General features: G+C 34.2%; 2 protein-coding genes across 51 annotated transcripts in view; both read right to left on the reverse strand.

Moving 5' to 3' along the window:
- Window positions 1-2,965, reverse strand: part of LOC113523215 (ryanodine receptor) — a 148,080-nt gene extending 145,115 nt beyond the window's left edge. For all 49 annotated transcript variants that reach the window (XM_031908307.2, XM_026909095.3, XM_031908290.2 and 46 more), the window contains exon 1: window positions 2,709-2,965. The gene's annotated coding sequence lies outside the window, so the exon portion shown is untranslated. The remainder of the gene's footprint in view (window positions 1-2,708) is intronic.
- A 1,489-nt stretch (window positions 2,966-4,454) lies between these two features.
- On the reverse strand, window positions 4,455-21,961 carry LOC113523249 (uncharacterized). Of its 2 annotated transcripts, XM_026909139.3 has the most exons (11): window positions 21,674-21,961; window positions 19,874-20,021; window positions 15,363-16,501; window positions 14,710-14,878; window positions 13,641-13,813; window positions 13,108-13,334; window positions 12,838-12,906; window positions 11,117-11,281; window positions 10,148-10,274; window positions 8,364-8,453; window positions 4,455-7,967 (listed from the first exon to the last, which is right to left on the reverse strand). In XM_026909139.3, the coding sequence occupies exons 1-11, from the start codon at window positions 21,746-21,748 to the stop codon at window positions 7,377-7,379; spliced, it is 2,973 nt and encodes a 990-aa protein (XP_026764940.1). In that variant the 5' UTR covers window positions 21,749-21,961; the 3' UTR covers window positions 4,455-7,376. The 2 variants fall into 2 exon arrangements, with proteins under 2 accessions (XP_026764940.1, XP_026764941.1); XM_026909140.3 differs by lacking the exon at window positions 12,838-12,906.
- Between the last annotated feature and the right edge of the window lie 258 nt (window positions 21,962-22,219).

Consider the following 22,219-nt stretch of genomic DNA (forward strand, 5'->3'; position numbering starts at 1 on the left):
GTGAATACACCTGAGATTCAGCACAAGGGTACCAAGGGGGGACCACATGGAGGTCGATCCGACAGGGTATATTGCTAGCAATGAGACCGGTAGTCTGCATTACTAACAATTCCTTTCATAAAGTTTCCTATATGCTGAATATATTGTATATATAGACACTCTTCCCGTGTGGCAAAATTCATTCGAATTTCTTATGTAATTTTTGCATGAAAGAGTAATTAATGTCTATCCATTCATCTGTACAAATTTCGTAAGTGAATTTGTTGTTACCTCTTAACGTTTTAACGATTTAATCACTTGTCACAAAATATAAAGCATTTAGAGAATGACAAGGACCGAACAATTCCCGTCACGCGAACAGACTCGCGGGTAAAAGCTAGTAGAATAATAATTGCGAACTGAACACCGACCGTGCAAATAATTTCGTAAAATTATCATTGAAATGTCAAAGTTAGTTTGAAGGTTGTTCAAGATGGGAATACACAGTGGCGCCGACTCCGCGGGACGTTTTTTTTAATAGATGATAATGAAATGGCAAACCCGCCTGCGCTAATGGTATACGCTGGCGGGACACCAATATGGGATGACAGCCGAAAATTAAAAAGCAGGCCAGTTTTTTTTTACGGGTGATAATGGAATGGTAATGCCGCCCGCGCTATCGGTATACGCTGGCAGGGCACCAGTGAAGGATGATAGGTGAGAATGAAAAGGCAGGTCAGTTAACCTATCGTGATGATTCGTGAAATTCAGCACGATAGTTTCCAGGGAGAATCACATGGAGGTCGACCTGCCAGGGTATATTGCTAGCAATGGGACTGGTAGTTCATATTGCTAACAATCCCTTCCCCCTCCGTGGGATGTTTGGGGCCTCTAGCTCCCACGTAAGGTGTGCATGCGGAGCACCCATGACGCTAGACATAATAATCACAGATGTAATCCTGAAGCCCTAATTAAAAATCTGCTGTATATTTTGTCTTGGTACGCCATCTAAAAGTGGTTATTTAACTTCCAAAATGGACGAGTACGCAATTGCTTGTAAAAGCTAGTCGTGTAATAGATTTTTTTTTATTTAATATGTGTAGATAAAAAGAAAAGGTAGTGATAAATTAGTTGGACAACTCTTGACTGCGAATCAAGGATTTTAACACATCAGTTCAGCAAGTGAAGAAGGATACGATTGTAGTTCTCAGGAATGGTGGTTACAAATAAGATGTTATTCATATCTACAGACGACGGTTACCAGTTTGTACAAAAATCGTTTGCTTGGGTACCTCTGTCCCATTCGTGTTTCACCCATGAAGCAATTGTGTTTGCATGGCTGTGTTTCGGTTTGAAGGGTGGGATATAGCGTGACTTTACAGGGTACAGAGGAATAATACCTGAGTCCTCAGGAATGGCAACGCATGGGGGGTATCATGGGCGAATCAGTATACTCTGTTATGTCCATGGTACTCACGACTATAGGCGACGGTTACCACTTTCCATCAAGTGGGCCGTCAGCTTGTTTGCCATTCTAAGTCGTATAAAAAAAAACTTCCCATCAGGTTAACCATTAGCTTTTTTGCTGTTCTAAGTATCGTAACAACTCGTATAGATAAGGAGCAAATGAATCCATCGATAAATACGTTTTCTCTACCGCATGCACGAATTAGAAGGAAACAGTAATACCCAGTGTCGTGTTCTCTCTCGTACATGTGCTGACATTTACCGATAGATCATTTGTTCTAGTTAGTCTAACGGGCAGGATGACTAGGACTTTCACCATAATTATTTGTTTGCTAGCAAAATTAAGAAACTTCTGTAGGGAGGAGATTCTCGTTTTGTCTCTATTTTTTATACCACGCGATATTTTGGCCCATTGCGAAATGTTTGTGATAATTCATAGGATCAAACAAAGGAGTTAAATACCCTTACGTAAGTTAGTTAATTAACTTAATAAGTTTTATTTTGTTAGGATTATTGTGATATGTGGTTATGTAATATATTGGTTGGTAAAGATCGCGTCGCTGAGGCCGGCCGGATCATGTGATCACCTAGATGCAACCTTTTTTTAATGGATGATAATGGAATGGTGACCCCGCCTGCGCTAACGGGATACGTTTGGCGGGGAACCAGCGAGGAGTGATAGGTGAGGATGAAAAGGCAACTCTGTTAGCACACCGTGATGAATACACTTGGAATTCAGCACGATGATTTTCAGGGGGAACCATGTGGAGGCCGACCTAACAGGGTATATTGCTAACAATGGGACTGTTAATCCGCAATACTAGCATTCCTTTCCCTCATCTGTACTGTAGTGCACAGGGCACTGCATTTAAAAGGGACTGACGTGCTGCATAATAAATTTTTTTTAAAGGAGGTGATGGAAACCTTTGCTCAGCAGTGAGACATCGTAGGTTAATTAAATAGAATAGGGTTACTGTACTCTATTGTTATTTACCCACCTACTTACCAATTATAGAGAAATATGGGCATACCTATTTAAACTGTAAATACCGGCATTTGACCAATATTTGTCTTGTTATTGTGATAAATAGCAGTTATGCATTAATGATTTGTTACATAACTTTAGCATTAACAATGTAAGCAGGCTCATTTCGAAAATTCGAGAACAATTTTAGGTATTCGACGAAAATGATTCTTAACACGTTGACATTAACTTTAATTTAGTAATGTGTAAAATATAAAATAAGAATAAATGTACTCACCACATGCGATTACTATCGCATAAACATCCTTCGATCAACGTTGAACGCACTGTTCACACATTTTCACATAACACTCGGGAATCACAAAATTAAACGTCCAGACTCACAACGAGCGAAACACTTTTTTTCTTTAACAATTTTTTAAATTAATCGGCGGCCTTTCCAGTCGGAATCGGGGATTCGGAATTTGAAAATCCGAGTTCGATTTTCAAATCTGTCCGGGCTGCTCGGGCGCCGGACTTGAATTTAGAATTGGGAACGTTCGCGCACGCGTACCGGCCTTTCGCTATTTATACATTCGCTGGGCAAGAACACAAACCATTATGAGTAGACCTTCCAATTTTAAAATTTAATGAATAGCAAATATTGCGTTTCAACCCAGTTGGAGCTCAATTTATAGTTGTTAGCGGTTTATATGTTGTCTGTGAAATAAATACACTACGGTACCCGGGCGAAATGCTTGATCGTTCTAATTGCTTCCGTAATTGAAAGTCATCGCCCTATATTTTTATATAATAAGTATCATATAAATAAAATCTCAAATTATATATATCGTTAATATTTTGAATTACAAAAAGAAACTTATTTTTATTTTAATCATTGATCATTGAATTAATTATTACGTTATGTATCTAATTCAAGTTTAGATATTAGCTGCGACTGAAAATAACGTTTCATCGGTAGAGTAGCATTGTTTCGATTATTTGAACAAATCTTTTCGTTTATTCTAGTGAAGTCCATTAATAGAACGGTTGTGACGCGGTGTTCTACGATATTTGATTATGAATAGCAAACAATTTATACTTAAATACAGGTGCTACATGTATATACATGTATATTCATAAATTAATAAACTGCCTATAATTAAATCGTAAGGGAGGGTAGTTGTAAAAAAGTACGTTTTCAAATGTAAAAAAGAGGTTTTTTAGGGGTCGGCAACGCGCGTGTAATATTCCTGGTATTGCAGGCATTCATAGGCAGGTGGGCCGTATGCTTGTTTGCCACCTCAGTGGTATAGAAAAAAAAGGTATATAATTAAACGTTTCCATTTATCAACATCATATCGGCCGTTAACTTTCCACTGTTGAATACAGGCCTCCCCTATAAGGCGGGTTTTGCCAGTAGGTAATTGCCACGCTTGGCAGGCGGGTTGACAACTGCAGTATGTCTTTATTAATGTATAAAGAGGAACGCTGTTGCGCATTCCTCGACCAATCAATTCTATTAATTGCCTGTTACGACATCCACGGCAAACGAAGGTGGTCGGTCCATTCTATGCAGAGACCACATGGCAGATTAATTAAATGTTTTAGTATATTAAAATAATATCACTTGGCACCGGGACATAGCGTGAATATAGATCCAATGTAAAAGTAAACATTTTCCTCAAAGAAAGATGTGAAACTAAAATAAATATTAAAATTTCCTGCAATTCTATGATAACTAGTAGATGAAAAGGAGTAATTTATTTATTTATTTTAAATGCCATATTGTACATTTATTTCATCTCCAGACGGTTTATAATAATCATCATCTTGCTTAGATCTTATATTCCAATTATTCGTGGTTGACGTAATATGATTTTATAAATTTCACACGAATTTGGCTTTAAGCTTTACGATCGGCCGCATGCCTGACGTCTACCCTCCTCCAAAAGTTCTTTGCATTGTTATAATTATATATAATTTCATAATTCTCTTAGTTGGTCATAACACATAGGGATGTGAATGAATTCATTTAAATAACTTCTTCAAGGGTATTAAATAAATATTTTATTTTATTTATTTATATACTTAACAACGGATTATTACGAGTTTTATGCAACATAAAATGTTCCGACTACAAATAACAATTTACATTAAATACATTGGCAGGTATATGCCAAAATGTTAATTTAACAATTTTTATCGAATTTACAAATACATTTTGTGGTCTTATAATCGCGCCCTGAGGGACTCCATTAGTAATTAATAACAATTAAAATAAAGCTGAGTGAAAAATACGTTTTCATCAAATTTTAATTAGAGATTAAACATCATAGTGATTACGGTTTGTTTTATAAACAATTATTATATACTAAAGTCATATGCAAGGGAATTGCTACATTGTCAAATGCTTATGTAAAATCTTTAATACATTTTTTAAATAATGCACTCAATAAATATTAATCAATACACGTAACAAGGCAAATCAGTGATAAATTATAAAACATATGTGTATAGACAGATGAATTTAATACAAAATAACAAGAACAATATGTAAAGTAAATAAACAAACATTATTATCTCACTCAAATACTCAATAATAATACATAAAATATTATTAAAGAGAACATATTGAATAAATAAAAAAAACAGAAACGTAAAAAATGTGATCTTATACCTTCTATGATGTTGATTTGTTGTATTAAATACCATTACAATCTAAGGGTTGTGGATAAAATCTCAATAGGTGCAATTAAAATAATATTTTCTATAAACTAACAGTAAAATAACTGAGTGGCAGCTTTAAAAGGCCACTATATTCCATCACAGATGCGAAATGTGTTGGTGTAGTGATCCTTAGAACAAAAACAATCTAGCCAACAAATTAGACAATTTTTTAATTTATATTACATATTCTAGGTGTCATGTCGTATAGGGAAGTCAAAGATATGGCCTGGGATAGAATTGGCTGGGAGAGAATGCATTAATTAGTTGCACCGACAAGAGGAAACTCTTAAATGAAGAGACTTTGCATATTTAATTGCTATAATTTATCAATTTACCAATAGGTTTACAATGATTGATGTTATATGTTATATGATATTTGATGGTCAGCAATCAGTAAAGTAAATATTGAATGTATGCTCATTTTAATATTGTCCAATATCATAATAGTTCAATTAGAAACGAATATGAAAAATTAAGGTTCTGAAATACGTATATATGAGACATTGCTATGCTATTCTGTAATGATTTCGGGTTTATTTCAACCTACTTTACTTCACTTAAATTCACATTTCATCAAACCTTTTGAAATTGCAAGTAAAATGACTTTTGAATATCAAAAGCATGCTAATAGTGTTTACATCGATCATACTTATTACAGATCATCTTCATATCATATCAGCTAATAACTGTCCACTGCTGAACATAGGCCTTCCCCAAAAGGGGAGTTTTACCAGTAGTTGCAACGTTTAGCAGGCGGGTTGGCAGATGCAATTAGCCTTTGGTAATATTTTAAGAGGGACGATTAAAGTTTTTATTATATATTTATTTACAAATTTACTAATGAATGTAAAATGTAAATTGGACTCTAGTATAATATACTAGTGAAATTTGAGTTAGATTTTTTAGAGTAGCATTATTAATGTTACGACCACTTAACAGATGGATTATATTTTTTTGTCCCTTTCCAAAAATTAAACGTTTAATTTTATATGTAACAGAATTGTAAATGTTTATGAAGAATTAAAAAGTAAGAGCATGTTAATCTATATCTTATGTATATAGAGATATAAATATTTGTATGAAATTTGATGAACAGATAGGCTGTTATCCTGGATTAGTGCATAGAAATTATCTCAGTAAGGCATACCTTGTGGGGTAACTTACGATTAAAGTCACGGACTAGCCTGATTGTACCAAATCTGATATTTTAGTTTGATTCAATATTTCTTTTGCAGATTTACAAGTAATTCATAAATGTAAGGTATATATTACATATAAAATTACTTACTAGCTTAAGCGTATTATTGTATATGCCACCCGAAATGTGTTTTAAAAATTAACACGATAAATTATATTTATTTGATTAAAATTTACATCGTCTAATTCTATTTTTAGTCCAGTTACAAATGCTATGTTTAATTATTTAAAAAATCAAACCGAATAAATGTATTTTTTCATTAAAATATGTTTACTATTTTCTATATTTTTATAATAATCGTTGTATCAGTAAATGTAGGTTTTATTGCTTTTATTTAGAGAAAATATTACCAGTTAAAAAAATATTAATATCACGAATATGAGTTTTGTTTTTTTTTTTTATATTTAAATAAAATATTGATGGCAATTAATACTTTTATAAGAAATAATATGAAGAAGGCGCTTTTTTGCGAGACAATAATTACAAGAGAAACAATTAATATAAAACAATAAAAACTAATACATTTTTATTAGGTTCAAACATAAAATAATTCTGCAGTCACCTATTTCTGTAATGTAATACAAAACAAATAAACGACCTAAAAGACATATAAACAATTTTGTATCATTACATCAACAGATTAATGGCTGAGAATTTTTAATTTGAATACACCTATATGTAATGCAAATCTTATTACAAATGAGATTTAAACATAATTTATTGGGCAGATTTGGTTTAAAAAAAAAAAAAAAACTTTTATTGATAAAATTAGTATATGACCAATACAGGATAAACGTTGCAATGAGTTCAGAATTAGCTAAGATACCGCATAATATACAGTCAAACAAAAAGTCCTTTGACGAAATTGATTAAAAATCAAAAAGATCAATCTCGATATCATAACACATAGAAAAACATACTTTAAAATTTTACAATTGGCATACAAATCAAACAGCTAAGCTTCAAGTATGAATTTAGATAAATTAGCATAACCATACAAATATTATTAACTGTCTGTTTTATTTTCACTCGTTTCATTTACTTCATCAATGTATCTAAAATAGCTTCAGCGCTCGGTATCACAATCACTTCTGTGACATTTTTGGCACAAGCTATATCACACACGTCTTTATCCGCACAAGTTTCACATGTCACATCAATAGGTTCTACATCATTGCTCTTTTGTTCTATATACTTGGCAATGTCTTCGTTCATAGCTTCTATATGTCTGACAACGTCGAAACCTTCATGTAGATCTTTCGTTTCCCGTTTCTCCACTTCTGTGTTTGTGGAGCAAAAGTTTTCTATTTCGGAACATATCCTTTTTACATTTTCGTCTAAACACGTCGAACAGGTTATTTCGTCGTCGTTGTTCGTTGATATTCGCAGTAGCTTTTCACTTTCTATATTAACTAGTGATGTGTCATCACCTAAAGTGAAAATTACTTTGTTTTCAGTGTTCACATCATTTCTATCTTCAGTAAGTAATCTCAGTATTTCAGAGTCGGAATTATGGCTTTTCAAAGGTGGAAGATTTTCACTAGAATTGCTTTCTATTAATTTCAAGTTGTATATATTGGATTCGCTGCCCATTATTGAAGTTGTCGATGCGTCTAAAGCCGGCATTTCCTATAAAAAATAAAGTCAAAATATATTATTTGGAAAACAACAACATCACTGAGACAGTAAAGATTACAAAATCATCAGCATGAGTCCGCCTTAAGTACTCATATTGATTTCGCAGTTTTGAACATTACTATTAGGCAAATATTACTGAATTAGGTGTTTTATGCGAAAGTTGAATTCCTCTAAACTGACGACGCTTTGTGAAACATGTGTCGCAAAACCTGCGTGGACTGAAAAGCGGTCGGAGATTGACCGTGCCTTCGGCCGTATGGTCCCGACACAGAGCAGACTACTCCTTCCCTTCCCGTGGGCATTGTAAGGGGGCGACTAATGGAACTAAATGGTCGAGGGATTTATGTCCCTCAGAATTTTGTAGCGTAATAGCTATTAGATACTTACTTGATCATCGTTGTAACTGCCAACACTTCTAGATTGCCGGTGTCTTTTGAGGTTCATAGCAGAGTGTGGTGACTGTCCGTCCACTGCATCCTGTTAATCAAATGAAATATTATAACAACCACCAGATGGAGACTTTGTACAAAAGACGTCTGCTCGGGTACCTACGAATCATGTTTCTGCTGATAGACAACTGTGCTTACATAGCCGAGTTTTGGTTTGAAGGATGGGGTATGACATCGACAATGACAGTGAAATTGATGACTGACACCTGACTGAGCGAATGAGTGAATGAAAACTCCTATATTGATGCTCACAAAGGAATATTTAATTGCATAAAATATGTACACAACAGCATAATCAGCATTAGAAGAAGCAAGGTAGATATGCAACAATGGGCAGTGATTGGCACGCCTAAATGCTTTGTTTTTAATATAATATTTATTGTGTATAAAAAGCACCCAGATTACACCAATACAAAGAAACATGAACACAAATGCTGGAATAGTAGCAAGTCAACATTCAAAGATAGTATTAATAAAACTAACAATTTGACATAAAAATAATAGTCAAAATCTAAAAATTCTTTTTCCACCTCTCGTTCTAAATCGATCACATGACCGCGTTTGTATAGATTTCTTTTTAAATATCGATTTAATTCCTTGAGAAAATTACTGTCCACTTAAATAATATTTGATCCACACTTAGTTTTGATGGCTTGGTAGATGAAACTGAAAATTACTGAATTCGCTTTCTGATTTACTTCTTGTGAACACACTGCCAAATATTCTAAATTGAACTATATTAAATTAATGATATCTTTATAGTTTACTGAATAACTGAAATACATTCGTAGAGATAGCTTGATCAAGCGCTGTACGGAAAAGAGATTGAATCAAAGACAATCCTAGTTACATTTTTTACTAGATCATAAACTATAAGAAACCGAGATCCTGGCCAATAAGAATAAATTATGGTTAATTGAATATTAAAATAAGACTAAGACATGTTGTAGCATATAATATTGCGTAAATCACTGCTTAGATTTATGAATACCATATTCATAAATTAGAAAGATTTTCCTCAAGGAACTACTATTAAGGTTGCACTTGGTATACCCTTGTATATGTATTGTGCGGTAATCAAACTTGCAACTACGGAAGATGAAGTTATATCCTAAACGATTACACTATCGAGGTCCTCAAAATAATTATCACTTTTGAATAATAATATTTTATATAACTACCCCCTTATTCATACAAACATCAAACCTAAAATAAACGTATTTTAGTCATTGAAGTGTTTTGTCCTTTTCTATTGCACTAATTTCTCAATTTGACAGACAGTAACAAAGCACTAATAGTTAAAATAGGTTTTTTCTTTTAGGCAACTTAGAATGGCAAACAAGGTGATGGTCCACCTGATGGAAAGTGGTAACTGTCGCCTATAGACATGTCTATAGGCGACAGTTAGACAGTATACTGCTCATGAGCAGTACCATGGACATAACAGAGTATACTGTTTCGCCCATGATACCCCCCATGCGTTGCCATTCCTGAGGACTCAGGTGTTATACCTCTGTACCCTGTAAATTCACTGCCATATCCCACCCTTCAAACCGAAATACAGTCATGCAAACACAACTGCTTCGCGATTGAAACACGAATGGGACCAGAGGTGCCCAAGCAAACGGCTTTTGTATAAAGACATCCTCTGGTAGGTTTGTAGAACGTTTTAGTTTTTATGAATAAGTGGGTAATAATATAGTTAATGTTTCTAGAACATACCTTGAACCTGTTGAATTGCCGATACTTCCCGCGATCCGAAGCTACCAAGCTCCGTAGAGATTGCGTCCGCGGACACTGCCCGTCCGCCCGCCACTTGTACGTGCCAAACAACTTTGACGTGTCCGACCTACGTCAAATGGTCGAGTTTTGCTTGTTATTCACTAGCTTTAGCCCGCGAGAAAAGATGGTCTAAGATAAATATAGCTTCAACTATTTTCTACTATATAATAATAACAAGCTATAGATTAATATCTAATCGAATGTCTAGTTGTCTCCGCATAGAGTGACAGTTGCCAATCTGCCTGCCAAGCGTGGCAACTGCTGCCTTCCTTTATGGGAAAGGTCTATGTTCAGCTGTGGGCAGTTAACGGCTGATATAATAAAATAATACAATAGTATTTTATATCAATGGATTGTATATATTTTTGAAGTTTAATATCATCATGACGATGATCATATTAGTCCATTGTTGAACATAAGCCGCCCTTCATAAGGATTATTGGCAGGCGATGCCATGTTTGGTAGACGGTTTAGCAACTGCAGTTATGCTTTGTAATATGCGTAAAAACGTATAAAATATGTTGACATAAAGTATTGGTTCCTAAACTATTAAAAGAAAACGGTATTTTTTTTTTATTTCCAACCACAATACCTTATAATAAAAATAAAGAAACCACGGACAAATGGACATAAAGCATTCTAATTGAAGTAATGAAATAGGTATATGTTTTGTGAAATGAATTATGTATGAATTTTATACAGTATAAAATGAATAATTAAATAAATATGCATTCTAACCTCTACAATTTAAAGTTTAAAATACCTATTTAATAACTACACCTACTTGATGATCGCTAAGTGTGGTAAGAATAAATAAATAAATATGGATTATAGGTAGATGACTTTATTCCAATATGTGTTCTAACCACTACAGTTTATGGTTCAAAATACTGTATCAACAATACTTACAGATTGTTAGGCGTAGTGAGCAATCTCTCCAGGTTCTTGAGAGTCGGTCGCATGTCGGGGACGGGTAGCCCTCGACCCCAGAGCAGTTGGGCAATACATTTGTTGAGAAGAAACATCGCGTAAGGGAACAGTGTGGTATCACCACCTCGAGTGAAGAGGGGTATACTAAAAAAAAAAAGAAATGTAATAATAGTAGGTAGTATATGAATTTAACATTTATTATATAAATAGGTGGACGTTGCCAATAGTTGGCGTGATTGGCAGACGTGTTGGAAACTATAGTTAAGCTTTGGTGATGTTTCCAGAGGGATGCTGATATCTATCTCTCGGCCATTACGTACCCTAAGTCGCCTCTTACGACATCCACGGAAAAGGAAGGTGGGCCATTCTATGTCGGAACCATATGGCAATTTAATTATTAATACTTTTTTTATATACCACAAAAGTGGAAAACAAGCATACAACCCGTTTGGTAAACGGTCATTGTAGCTTATGGACACCTCCAATACTAGCGGTGTCTCGTGCACGTTACCGACCCCGAAGAAACCTTAATATACCCTTTTTAAAGAACCTCATACTGTAGTTTAATACTTTTCTCAAACATGCTTGGAAATGTGAGCATTATTTTGACAATTTTCTTAGAGATAAATCAAAATTGCCGTACTGGCCAGATATATGCGGACAGCGTCCGGCAAAAGTTGTATGAAAATTCCGTATCTGTCGTGTTTTGCGGCCAGATAAATTACTGTGTAAACTCATATCTGTCCTGTAATTTAAAAATAGAATGACCTTTTACTTCGAAACATGGCTACCAAGAAGGTAACTAATAAAAGATTTTATTTAAATTTCGAACAGGCTTGCAAATATAAATAATATATACAATAAAAAAAAAAACAAAGGAACATTATGGCGCGTGAAAAATTATTACTGTTCGTTATTCGTCATTGAACTTAAAAAATAAAATTGTGTTTTTGATATCCGGGCATTGTTTGAGAAAAGTACTATACAAGCCTTGGCCACAACTAGGCATTGATGGACTCACGTATGTGTGCCTCGACTACGCCTCGGCCCACATTTACACGTTTGTCCATCAATGCCTCAGTTGCTGGCCGCTGCAATAATGTACTATTGTTATTATTAAATGAAGATAAATATTGTTATCAGTAAATTGTTTGCAATGAACGCGCCTTTGTTGTAAATAAAGTCAAATGCGATAATTACAACAAAAAGAATTACTCTAATATGCATGTCATTGATATCATGTAAAGATGTTTACATGTTTGTCGATCAATCACGCTCAAACAGCTGACACGATTCGAATAAAATTTTGTATACAGATAGGTAATTGCAGAGATATGAATAATTACTTAGAATTAAGTAATACCAAGGTAATGTCCAAAATCTTGTTTGCTTATGCCAGCAAGTAGTCTTATACCTCCTTTAGGAAGGTAACAACTAGGCAAGGCAAGACGTTTGAAGTTAGAAAACTTACTTATAATCATAACTTCAAAACAGAATTGCCTAATCAGGCAATTCTGTTTTGAAGTCAGTAAATTTCGAATAACTCAGCTCTGGGGTTCAAAATCTTATTTGCAGATCACAGTAAGATAATCGAATAACGAAGAGATTGCTACAGGAAGAAGACATCTCGCAAAGAGACAAACTGAATTTCCGTCCGAAAACAAAATGAGGTCGCCCTGGGGTAATGTCTAAAATCTTACTTGCAGATTCCAGTAAGGTGATCTTGTAATGAAGAGGCTGATTCAGGAAGGAGGCAGCTATACATGTTGCTGAGAGACAGATACATAACTTTATTTATTAAAATTAGAAATCTTATTTGGGATCAATTAATTCTCAGGTAATGTCTAAAATCTGGCTTGCAGTCCCAGCAAGGTGATCTTGTACTGAAGAAACCGATTCAGAAAAGAGGCAGCTAGATACGTTGCTGAGAAACAAATATAAAACTTCATTTATTAAAACGAGAAACTTACTTAGGGTTAGGTAATTCTGGGGTAATGTCTAAAATCTTGCTTGCAGATCCCAGCAAGGTGATCTTGTACCGAAGAGGCTGATTCAGGAAGGATGCAGCGAGGCACGTTGCTTGAGCGACGAATCCGGCTGCTACTGAGTCGCTTACTGGGTTCGATGCCCGACTGGGGTTTTCGTCACCGCAAATGGGAAGTCGAACGCCACATATCGTCCAGACAGAGGTGTCTTTCTGTGAAATGTTAATATAATAAATTCACTGATTACATCATAATCATCAATATCAGCCATTAACTGTCTAACTGAACATAGGCTTAACCCATAGAGGGGGATTTTGCAAGTAGTTGCCATTCTAGGCAGGCGGATTGGCAACCGTTTTGGGTGATGATTTAATAGGGATGCTGTTGCCCATCCCTCGATGATTAAGTTCATTTAGTCGACCTCCACACGGTTCCTACTGGAAGCCATCATGTTTAATTCCTGATGTATCCATCACAACAAAAGAATACACTGTCACATAAAAACCATTGCTACTCACTTGCTGTATATAGAATATCTGATGCAACTGGAGTAAAAGCTGATGCCTCTGACTGAGTAATGCAGCATGCGACCTAGCCGCCAGGTCCCGCATGGCTGCGCAGGATTGACGGGTTTCTTTCATCGACTCGTTCCATCGAGACAGCGTGTGATAATTCTGCATTAGTTCCAAACCTGGAATTAAGATCCACTTTCTTTATTTCAACACTAATTTAATTCGCGTGAATCCTATAAAAGTGTATTTAGTTTTGTCTCGATGCCTCAAGAACTCGATCAATGGCCATGAGTTATACACATAGTAGTCAACTTTTATAATAGTCAGTGAATATATTCCAGTCAATTCCTGTATTTCGGTTTGAAGGGTTGGATATGGCAGTGAATTTACCAGGCACAGAGGAATAACAACTGAGTTCTTAGGAATGGCAACGCATCGGGGGTATTATGGGCGAAACAGTATACTCTGTTATGTCCATGGTTCTGTTCATATTTATAGGCGACGGTTACTACTTCCCATCAGGTGGGTCGTCAGCTTGTTTGCTATTCTAAGTTGCATAAAAAAAGGTCAAGAAGACGAAGTCATGGGCAAATACTAGTTAGTACATAAAGCTATTGTATACACTAATAATATATAACAAATATGACAGAGATAAGCTAATGTACAAAGACGAGATTAAGTCAAAAAGAGTTCTCTTCCAGAAACACCCAAAGTGGAAACGAGCATCAATGTATGTATTCTATATACATAATCTATTATTTATGCACTAAATGTCATTCAACTTTGTTATTGATTTTATTAAGTATCACCAACAATATTTATACTTATACATTTAAAATATAATGATAGTGGTTTAAATGTACAATTATTTCATTAGCTAGTCGATTAGAATTAATAAGGTCGTAGAATTTCTGCTAATAATAATGTTCTAGTAGTAAATTCTTAAATGTTGATAGTAGCACGAACTAAACAAAATATTTTAATCGACTAACCAGTAATATTGACTGCCATAAAATAACACCTAGCTCTGTAAAATAATTACTTAATTCACGCTAATATTGAAATGGTAACTCACCAATATCTTGATTTTCTTCTAAAAGTTTAGCATGTCTCTCTTTCAGTCTTCTTATATTAGCTAGCTTGCTATCTCTTTCATCGGAGAGTATAATCCGCTTGAACCTTAATATTTCTAATTGTTTTGTGAGTCTCACGTGTTCCGCCCTTTGGAAGGGTGAAGGTTTTGCCTGAAAAAAGTTGTAAGTTCTAGTTTAAAAAAAATATCTTTACGCCAAGTCTGTTCCGAAGTAGGTACAGAGCACTGCGTGCTAAGTCTCTAAATTTACCCACATCTTTTGCTTCATCCACTTTCATAATTTATGTTATGGATACATATAACTTTTGTAGACCCTTGTTGTATAAAACTCTGAACAAATACATTTTGCTGCGCAAAAAATGGCATCGATCATGGTAAAACACTAATGAATGACTAGATATTTCGTAGACACATTAAAAATATTTAAATTTCAAACGTGGAATACCATGTTTGTATACAAAGTCTTACAAGAAAAATAAAATGCAACTCTCAAATTTATGGAAACAACAAGGGAGTAAAGTCTATCGATTTGACAATATAATCACTTTACATAGGTACAATAAATTCTTTTGAAACTCGCTTGTAAAACTTCACAAATTAAAACTTATTTAGAATAATACGATATTTATACATACCTTAAATGAAAGGAGATCATTCAATTTTAAAGCGAGACGTGGCCCATTGGGCCTTACCGGCTTCTCTTCTTTTATTCTACCATTTTTTAAACTTATATCACTATGTGAGGAATACTGTCCGTTTTCTACGTCATCTTCATCGGGAGAGAACAAATTTCTTAGAGATCTACTTTTTAGCTTGGTTTTCACATCAAACTCATCAAATTTCGGCCAACTGTCGTTTGTTACAGCGGATTTACTATATATCCTCTCTTTTACTTCTTGCACAGCCTCTTGTCTCTTCTTTATAGAATACTGAAGTAAATGCAACTTTTGTAGTTTCGTAGCATTGTAACTCGGCCTTATTTCGGATTTTAAGAAATTTATCGCCAGATACCTGTACTTTGGTACGCCGACCGTTTCATTCCTTAGATCATAGTTTTCAGCAATCTCGCTCAAATCGATCTTGCTGCCTGATAAATCTTCTTGCGATGACGTTTTGGATATACCAAAACAGTTTAAACCGCTCGTCGTAAACTCCTTTACATCCATACTGTCCGGTGAATGTTCATATATATAATTAGGATCATCCTTTATCCTTTCATCACTGTCTCTATCAAAATCACACTCTCTCTCTGTGTAAGATTCTCTTTGACTTATATTTAAACTGGCAGAAGATTTTAATTTTAAAAAATTCTGCTTGAAACCCTTCTCAACTGGACTGTTACTTTTAGAATATTCTTTTTCGTGCTTCCTTGAAAATATACTAGGAGACACAGACCTTGTCTCTTTTACTACCTTATGATTCTGTATAAATTTCGGTTCTAACGTTATCTTTGACAGATTCGTCCTGCCAGAAGAGTCTGAAGATAGGGACCCTTGTTCTAACTCGTTCTCAGGCGGTATAACGTCTAATTTGAGACTTTTATATGAACAGAAATATCCACCGTGCATTTGAAATACTAAAGTGTTACTTTTGAAACAATCGGATGTAAAATTTAAAGTTAAGTTGGCCCCTAAATATCTTAGGCCACTGAAATATACCCCCCACGTTTGTATGATAGTGTCTTGTGGTTTTTCGCTATTAACCTTGGATGTGTGAGACTGATGACACCATATCCGAATAACTATGTTAGTGGACGCCATACGATGTGTTATCTCTGCAAAAAATAATAGGTATCGGAACGTGTTTTTTTTTAATAGGTGATAATGGAATGGAAACCCCGTCCGCGTTATCGGTATATGTTGGCGGAGCACCAGTGACAGATAATAGGTGACGATGAATGCAGGTCAGCAGGTAGCCCATTGTGACGAATTCCACTAGAATTAGAAAGTGGTAATCGTCGCCTATAGACATGAGCAGTACCACGGACATAACAGAATATACTGTTTCGCCCATAATACCCCCCATACGTTGCCATTTCTGAGCACTCAGGTATTATTCATCTGTACCCAGTAAATTCACTGCCATATCCCACCCTTCAAACCGAAACACAACCAAACACGACTACTAAGTGACAACATCACAAAGAAATGATACGAAACCAGTTTAGAAATACGCTAATGATGCGATAACTTAATTAGTTCGATGCGCCACACCGCCATTTGATAATGATTGACACATATAACGTAAGTCAACTTTATTATCAATGATTCATTTACCCGGCACCAGGTCACGTGAATTGATTGATAATTCACCCATATTCAACCAAGACATTGAGAATTTGAGACATTGTACCTAATTAAAATGTTTAGGTACAATATTAATAAACGCGAATTAAAAGTTATTACTATGAGACGGAGTGACGATTTCAAATGCATTGCAGGGAATCAGTGGGAGCAGGTGGCTCAGGACCGTTCCTTATTGCAGTCTATGGGGAAGGCCTATGTCCAGCAGTGGACATATAATGGCTAAAATGATGATTATGGGACAAACAATTTTCAATATTATTGATTGATTAAATACTTTTCTTTTTCTATCCCGTGTGGTTCCAGCATAGAATAGGCCACCCTTTCCTTTCCCGTGGGTGTCGTACGAGGCGATTAAGGAAGGGCGAGGAATAAGCAGCAGCATGCCTCTTAAAACATCTCCAAAGCCTAGCTGCGGTTGCCAATCCGTCTGCCAAGCGTGGCAACTACAGGCAAAACCCCCCAAGAGAGATACTCATGTTTAGCAGTGGACAGTTAAAGGCTGATATGATGATGATGATGATGAAATACTTTTCTAAGATAGAGTAAGGCCAAAGTTTTGTTTGTGCTACATATATTCGTTGAATGGCGCCCTCTGATGTTTAAATTTAAACATCAGAGGCCACTGATACGTTTTATTTATTTAAGTCTTTATGCTGAATCGAAATAAACAATAATGGATCCATAGTAATACTATAAATTTCCGTGTGGTCCCGGCATGGAATGGGCCACCCCTTCTATTCCAGTAAGTGTCATAAGAGGAGACTTAGCGAACTTAATTGTCGAAGGATGGGCAGTGTTTCTCTTAAAATATTACCAAAGCCTAACTGTGGTTACAACCTAAGTGCCAAGCGAGGCAACTACTGGCAAAACTCCCTATATGTGGGAAACCTACGTTCATTCATATTAAGAATCTACAAATTAATAAATAAAAAAAAAAATCTTAAATTTTAAAAGTCTTGTCAGCATTTATCATTTCCAACCACAAATGCAAGATCAATCATTAAGTTTCAATGTTGACTGTATACATTTATACCATTTATTTGAGCAGACTGCCGACAGATATAATGCATCAAATATTTATTTTATTCATTTAAATAACTTTATTGACCAAATAAAATGCGGTACAAAAAGCGGACTTAATGCTAGTAGCATTCTCTACCAGTCAACCTTTGGCATGAACAGTGAATCATGGTACTTCATTATGAGGATAAGTAAAGATAATAACAAATAATGTATATATAAATAACATAAAATAATGATTATAATATATATACATATCCTATAATAAAATATACAAAAGTATGTATATATATATATATATATATATATATATATATATATATATATATATATATATATATATATATATATATATATATATATGAATCAATGAATTTGAATGAATTTATTTATCTCTTTTTTTATACTACTTAGAATGGCAAACAAGCTGACAGCCCATCTGATAGAAAGCGATAACCGTCGCCTATAGACATGAGCAGTATCATGAACATAATAGAGTATACTGTTTCGCCCATGATACCCGCCATGCGTTGCCATTCCTGAGGACTCAGGTGTTATTCCTCTGTTATATCTACAGTGAACACTCTATATAAGCATTTAATTTGAACCAATCTCTTGGGAAAAGTTGTTTATATGCGGAGCGCTCACTGTATATAGGAATATATATATATATATATATTCTTTATTGCACTTGTAAATTACATAGTTAATGCATTTATAAATATTGTGAGCAAGGGTGGACTTATCTCTGACAGAAATCTCTTCCAGTCAACCCAATGCAGTTAGAAAACATGTTGTTAGCGGGTAGCTGAAGTGCTACAACTATTAATATTTAGAGTACATAAATAAATATAGTTAAATAAAATATTAACATACATAATAAAATATTACATAAATACATATACTATAAATAAATATAATACCTACCTACTTATACAATGGATGTAGAAATAAATGAATATTAGTATATTAGGTAGTGCTACAATAGAAATTTAGTTAAATGATTTTAAGGTTTGACAGTTCAATTATAAAAATAAATAAATTAAGATTATGACTCAAACGAAAGAAAATGTAACTTCAACCTTTTCTTGAAAGAGGTAATTGAAGGGCTCTCTTGTATGTGGGAAGGGAGTTTGTTCCATAATTGGGCAGCTCGATACGAGAAAGAGTTGCCCATAAAATGTGTTCTATACAAAGGTAGGTCGAGAATCCTGGACTGAACTTGACAGGAGTGTTCAGGACGGATTGGTGGTGGTAATAATTTATACAACTAGATAAATATATAAAAGATGATGACTAGCTACTACTGTTGTAATGAGTTCATAAGGTGAGTATCGACTTTTTTTAACATAAATGCTTATCCTTGCTAAGCAACTAGCTGTATCCTGTTGTTTCACTTGCATTAATCACTATATAAAGTATACTATGTTCTAAGTTAGAATATAACCTAGTTATGTAGGGGGAAAGGGATTGTTAGCAATGGAGTTCGACATTGCTAGCAATATGCCCTATCAGGTCGACCTCCACGTGGTTCCCCCTGGAAACCATTGTGATCAATTCTTGTTGAATTTATCACGATGGGCTAACTGATCTGCTTCATCCTCATCTGTCATCCCTCACTGGTGCCCCACCAGTGTATACCAATAGCGCGGGTGGGGTTACCATTCCATTATCACCCATTAAAAAAAACCTAGTCATGTACCAAATTTTGTGCAAATCTATTTATAATTTTTGCATGAAAGAATTATATCATATATGAATGTTCTTATATACTGAAAAAATTTTTCATTTATAATATAGTTAAAGAAAAGTAATAGTACCTGAATCAATCTCCTTCCATTTAGGATGTGGCGAGGATATTTTCTCACTCGTGTAGAATGGTGCGGACATGGTGGTGTGATGCAGGGTCAAGTAGAAACTGCACTGGTTCAAGGACCACTCAGGTGGTCTGATGTTGTAACCGACAATCTGAGAATGTTTAAGTGTTATATACTTCATTACATTTATAAAAAAAGAAAGGGACTGTGGAATGGTTCTAGCTCTTAGCAAGCTTACTTCTGAAAGAGATCTCTTGCCTGAGACATACTAAAAAAAATGCACTAAGATAAGAATTTATCAAAATTTAGTTTGTGTAATCTATTAATAAAATAAAAGTTTAATATTTTTTACATTATATAATACTAGCAAGCGGCCCCAGCTTTGCACGGGTACAATGCAGAAACAATGTGTTATAAGTGCAGAGTGATCAATAACCTTACGTAGTTTATGTATATGTACTTAATACTAAATATATATGTACTTGTATGTAATATATATGTACTTAATAAAACTTAACCTTAGTATATGTACTTAAATAGTTTTCCAAATTCTACTTCATCATCATATCAGCCCTTAATCATTCACTGTTGAACATAAGCCTTCCCCCTAAATAAAAAAAAAAAAAAAATAAATAAATAAATGTCAGGTTTTGTCTAGTAGTTGCCACGCTTGGCAGGTGGATTGGTAATCGCAGTTAGATTTTGTTGATGTTGAAGAGGGACACTGCTGTCCATTCTTCAATAATTAAGCTCTATTAGTCACCTCATACAATACCCACGGGGAAAAAAAGTGGTGGCTTATTCTGTGGTAGGAATTGTAATTTAATTTAATTGTAAATGTGTATGTGTGTGTATGTATATAAATATAATAATGAGTAGGGATAATATTTATACTATTATATGTATTACGTCTCCCATATTTAGAACTGACAAAAGTTTTCATTATGCCTCCCACCAAATTGTTTATAATTACTCCTCTCCATCCAAAGGTTGCCTGGAAGAGATCGCTCTTAGCGATAAGGTCGCCCATTGTTTTCTCATTGTAATTATTTCTCGTAATTGTTTATATTTATAATAAGTTTACTATTGTAATCTTTTGGAGGAAACATTAAAGAGTATCTATCTATCTATATGTAAGAAACCTTATTATTGAATCACTCTATCAATTAATGAAAATCACATTAAAATCTGTTGTGTAGTTTATAAGATCTAAGTATACAGATGGCAGGACACAACTTTGTTTTATAATATGTAGATATTTTGTTAGTTATTTTTTTGTTTAATAACAAACCTTCCTTAGTGTGTGTTGAGTTAAAAGATCTAGAACCTTTGCATTCATGTATATGCTGACAAGCAGCGATGCATAATAAAAAAAAAAAAGTTGACAAAAATGATGGAACATATATCCTTAATAATAAATTAAGATTTTTTGGAAAATATTTTAAATTGTTTTTGAAACTCGACAGATAAATATGACATTGTCTAACATCAATATTAAAAGGGTAAACTCTTAAAAAGCTGTTACAAAAGCTATAACAAAACTGGCAGAGGCGACGTAAAACGTGGGGTAAGATTTTGTTTTTTCAGATTAACATAGTTGAACACTGAAATGTTAAAATTACCAAAATGTAATTATCCAAAAATGCCAAAGTCATTATAATTATTATTATTTGAATATTTTCATTAGTGTTGTCACATAAATAAGCTAAATATTGTGAAACTCATTTGGAATGTGTAGGCGTTTGTTGGTAAATCTTCCAATGCATACTTTTTATTTTATATTAAGTTTTAATGATTCCGTACCTGTATGAGACTCCGTAAACGAAGTTGTTGAGTCGCAAGAGGAGTCCACTCTCTGCATCGGGGCCTCCCAAACATTATTTGATAGTTTTATTCAAATTAAATAAACAAAACAACAACACAATGAGACGCGGGAGAAACTAAACGTATTCACATCCAAATGGTATATGTTTAGTTCTTTGCAATGATAATATTTAATATGAATACTTGTAAATAATAGACGAAGAATTTATTTGTTTGTATTAATTTTAATACAAAGTCATAAATGCATTTTTCAGCTGACTAAAATGTTCGAGCTGTCAAATTAAATTAGTGTTGTATAACTCGTTTTGTATCGATTATTAATCGTATCCGTTGATCATATTCAAGGACCATGTCATCTTTGTGTTCACTCAGAATATTGTCAAAATATGCGCTAGAATAAAAGAATATTAATAATCAACAGTCTTAGTTGACTAATATTATTTCTTTTTAATAGTTAAATTCATTATGTAATCCATATAATCAATACCGTGATTTGACCAATATCATTTTATTTTAATAAAAATA

This window comes from Galleria mellonella, unplaced genomic scaffold (genome assembly GCF_026898425.1).
Source record: "Galleria mellonella isolate WM207_F2 unplaced genomic scaffold, CSIRO_AGI_GalMel_v1 utg146, whole genome shotgun sequence".
Classification (NCBI taxonomy): domain Eukaryota; kingdom Metazoa; phylum Arthropoda; class Insecta; order Lepidoptera; family Pyralidae; genus Galleria; species Galleria mellonella.

Bases quoted from the DNA above. Each gene is read 5' to 3' on its own strand.
- LOC113523249 (XM_026909139.3), bottom strand. From the start codon at position 21,748: ATGTTTGGGAGGCCCCGATGCAGAGAGTGGACTCCTCTTGCGACTCAA. The intron at 13,335-13,640 runs GTGAGTAGCAAT...AACATTTCACAG, and splicing joins AGATATTCTATATACAGCAA to AAAGACACCTCTGTCTGGAC. The intron at 7,968-8,363 runs GTAAGTATCTAA...TATTTTTTATAG, and splicing joins GCAGTTACAACGATGATCAA to GAAATGCCGGCTTTAGACGC.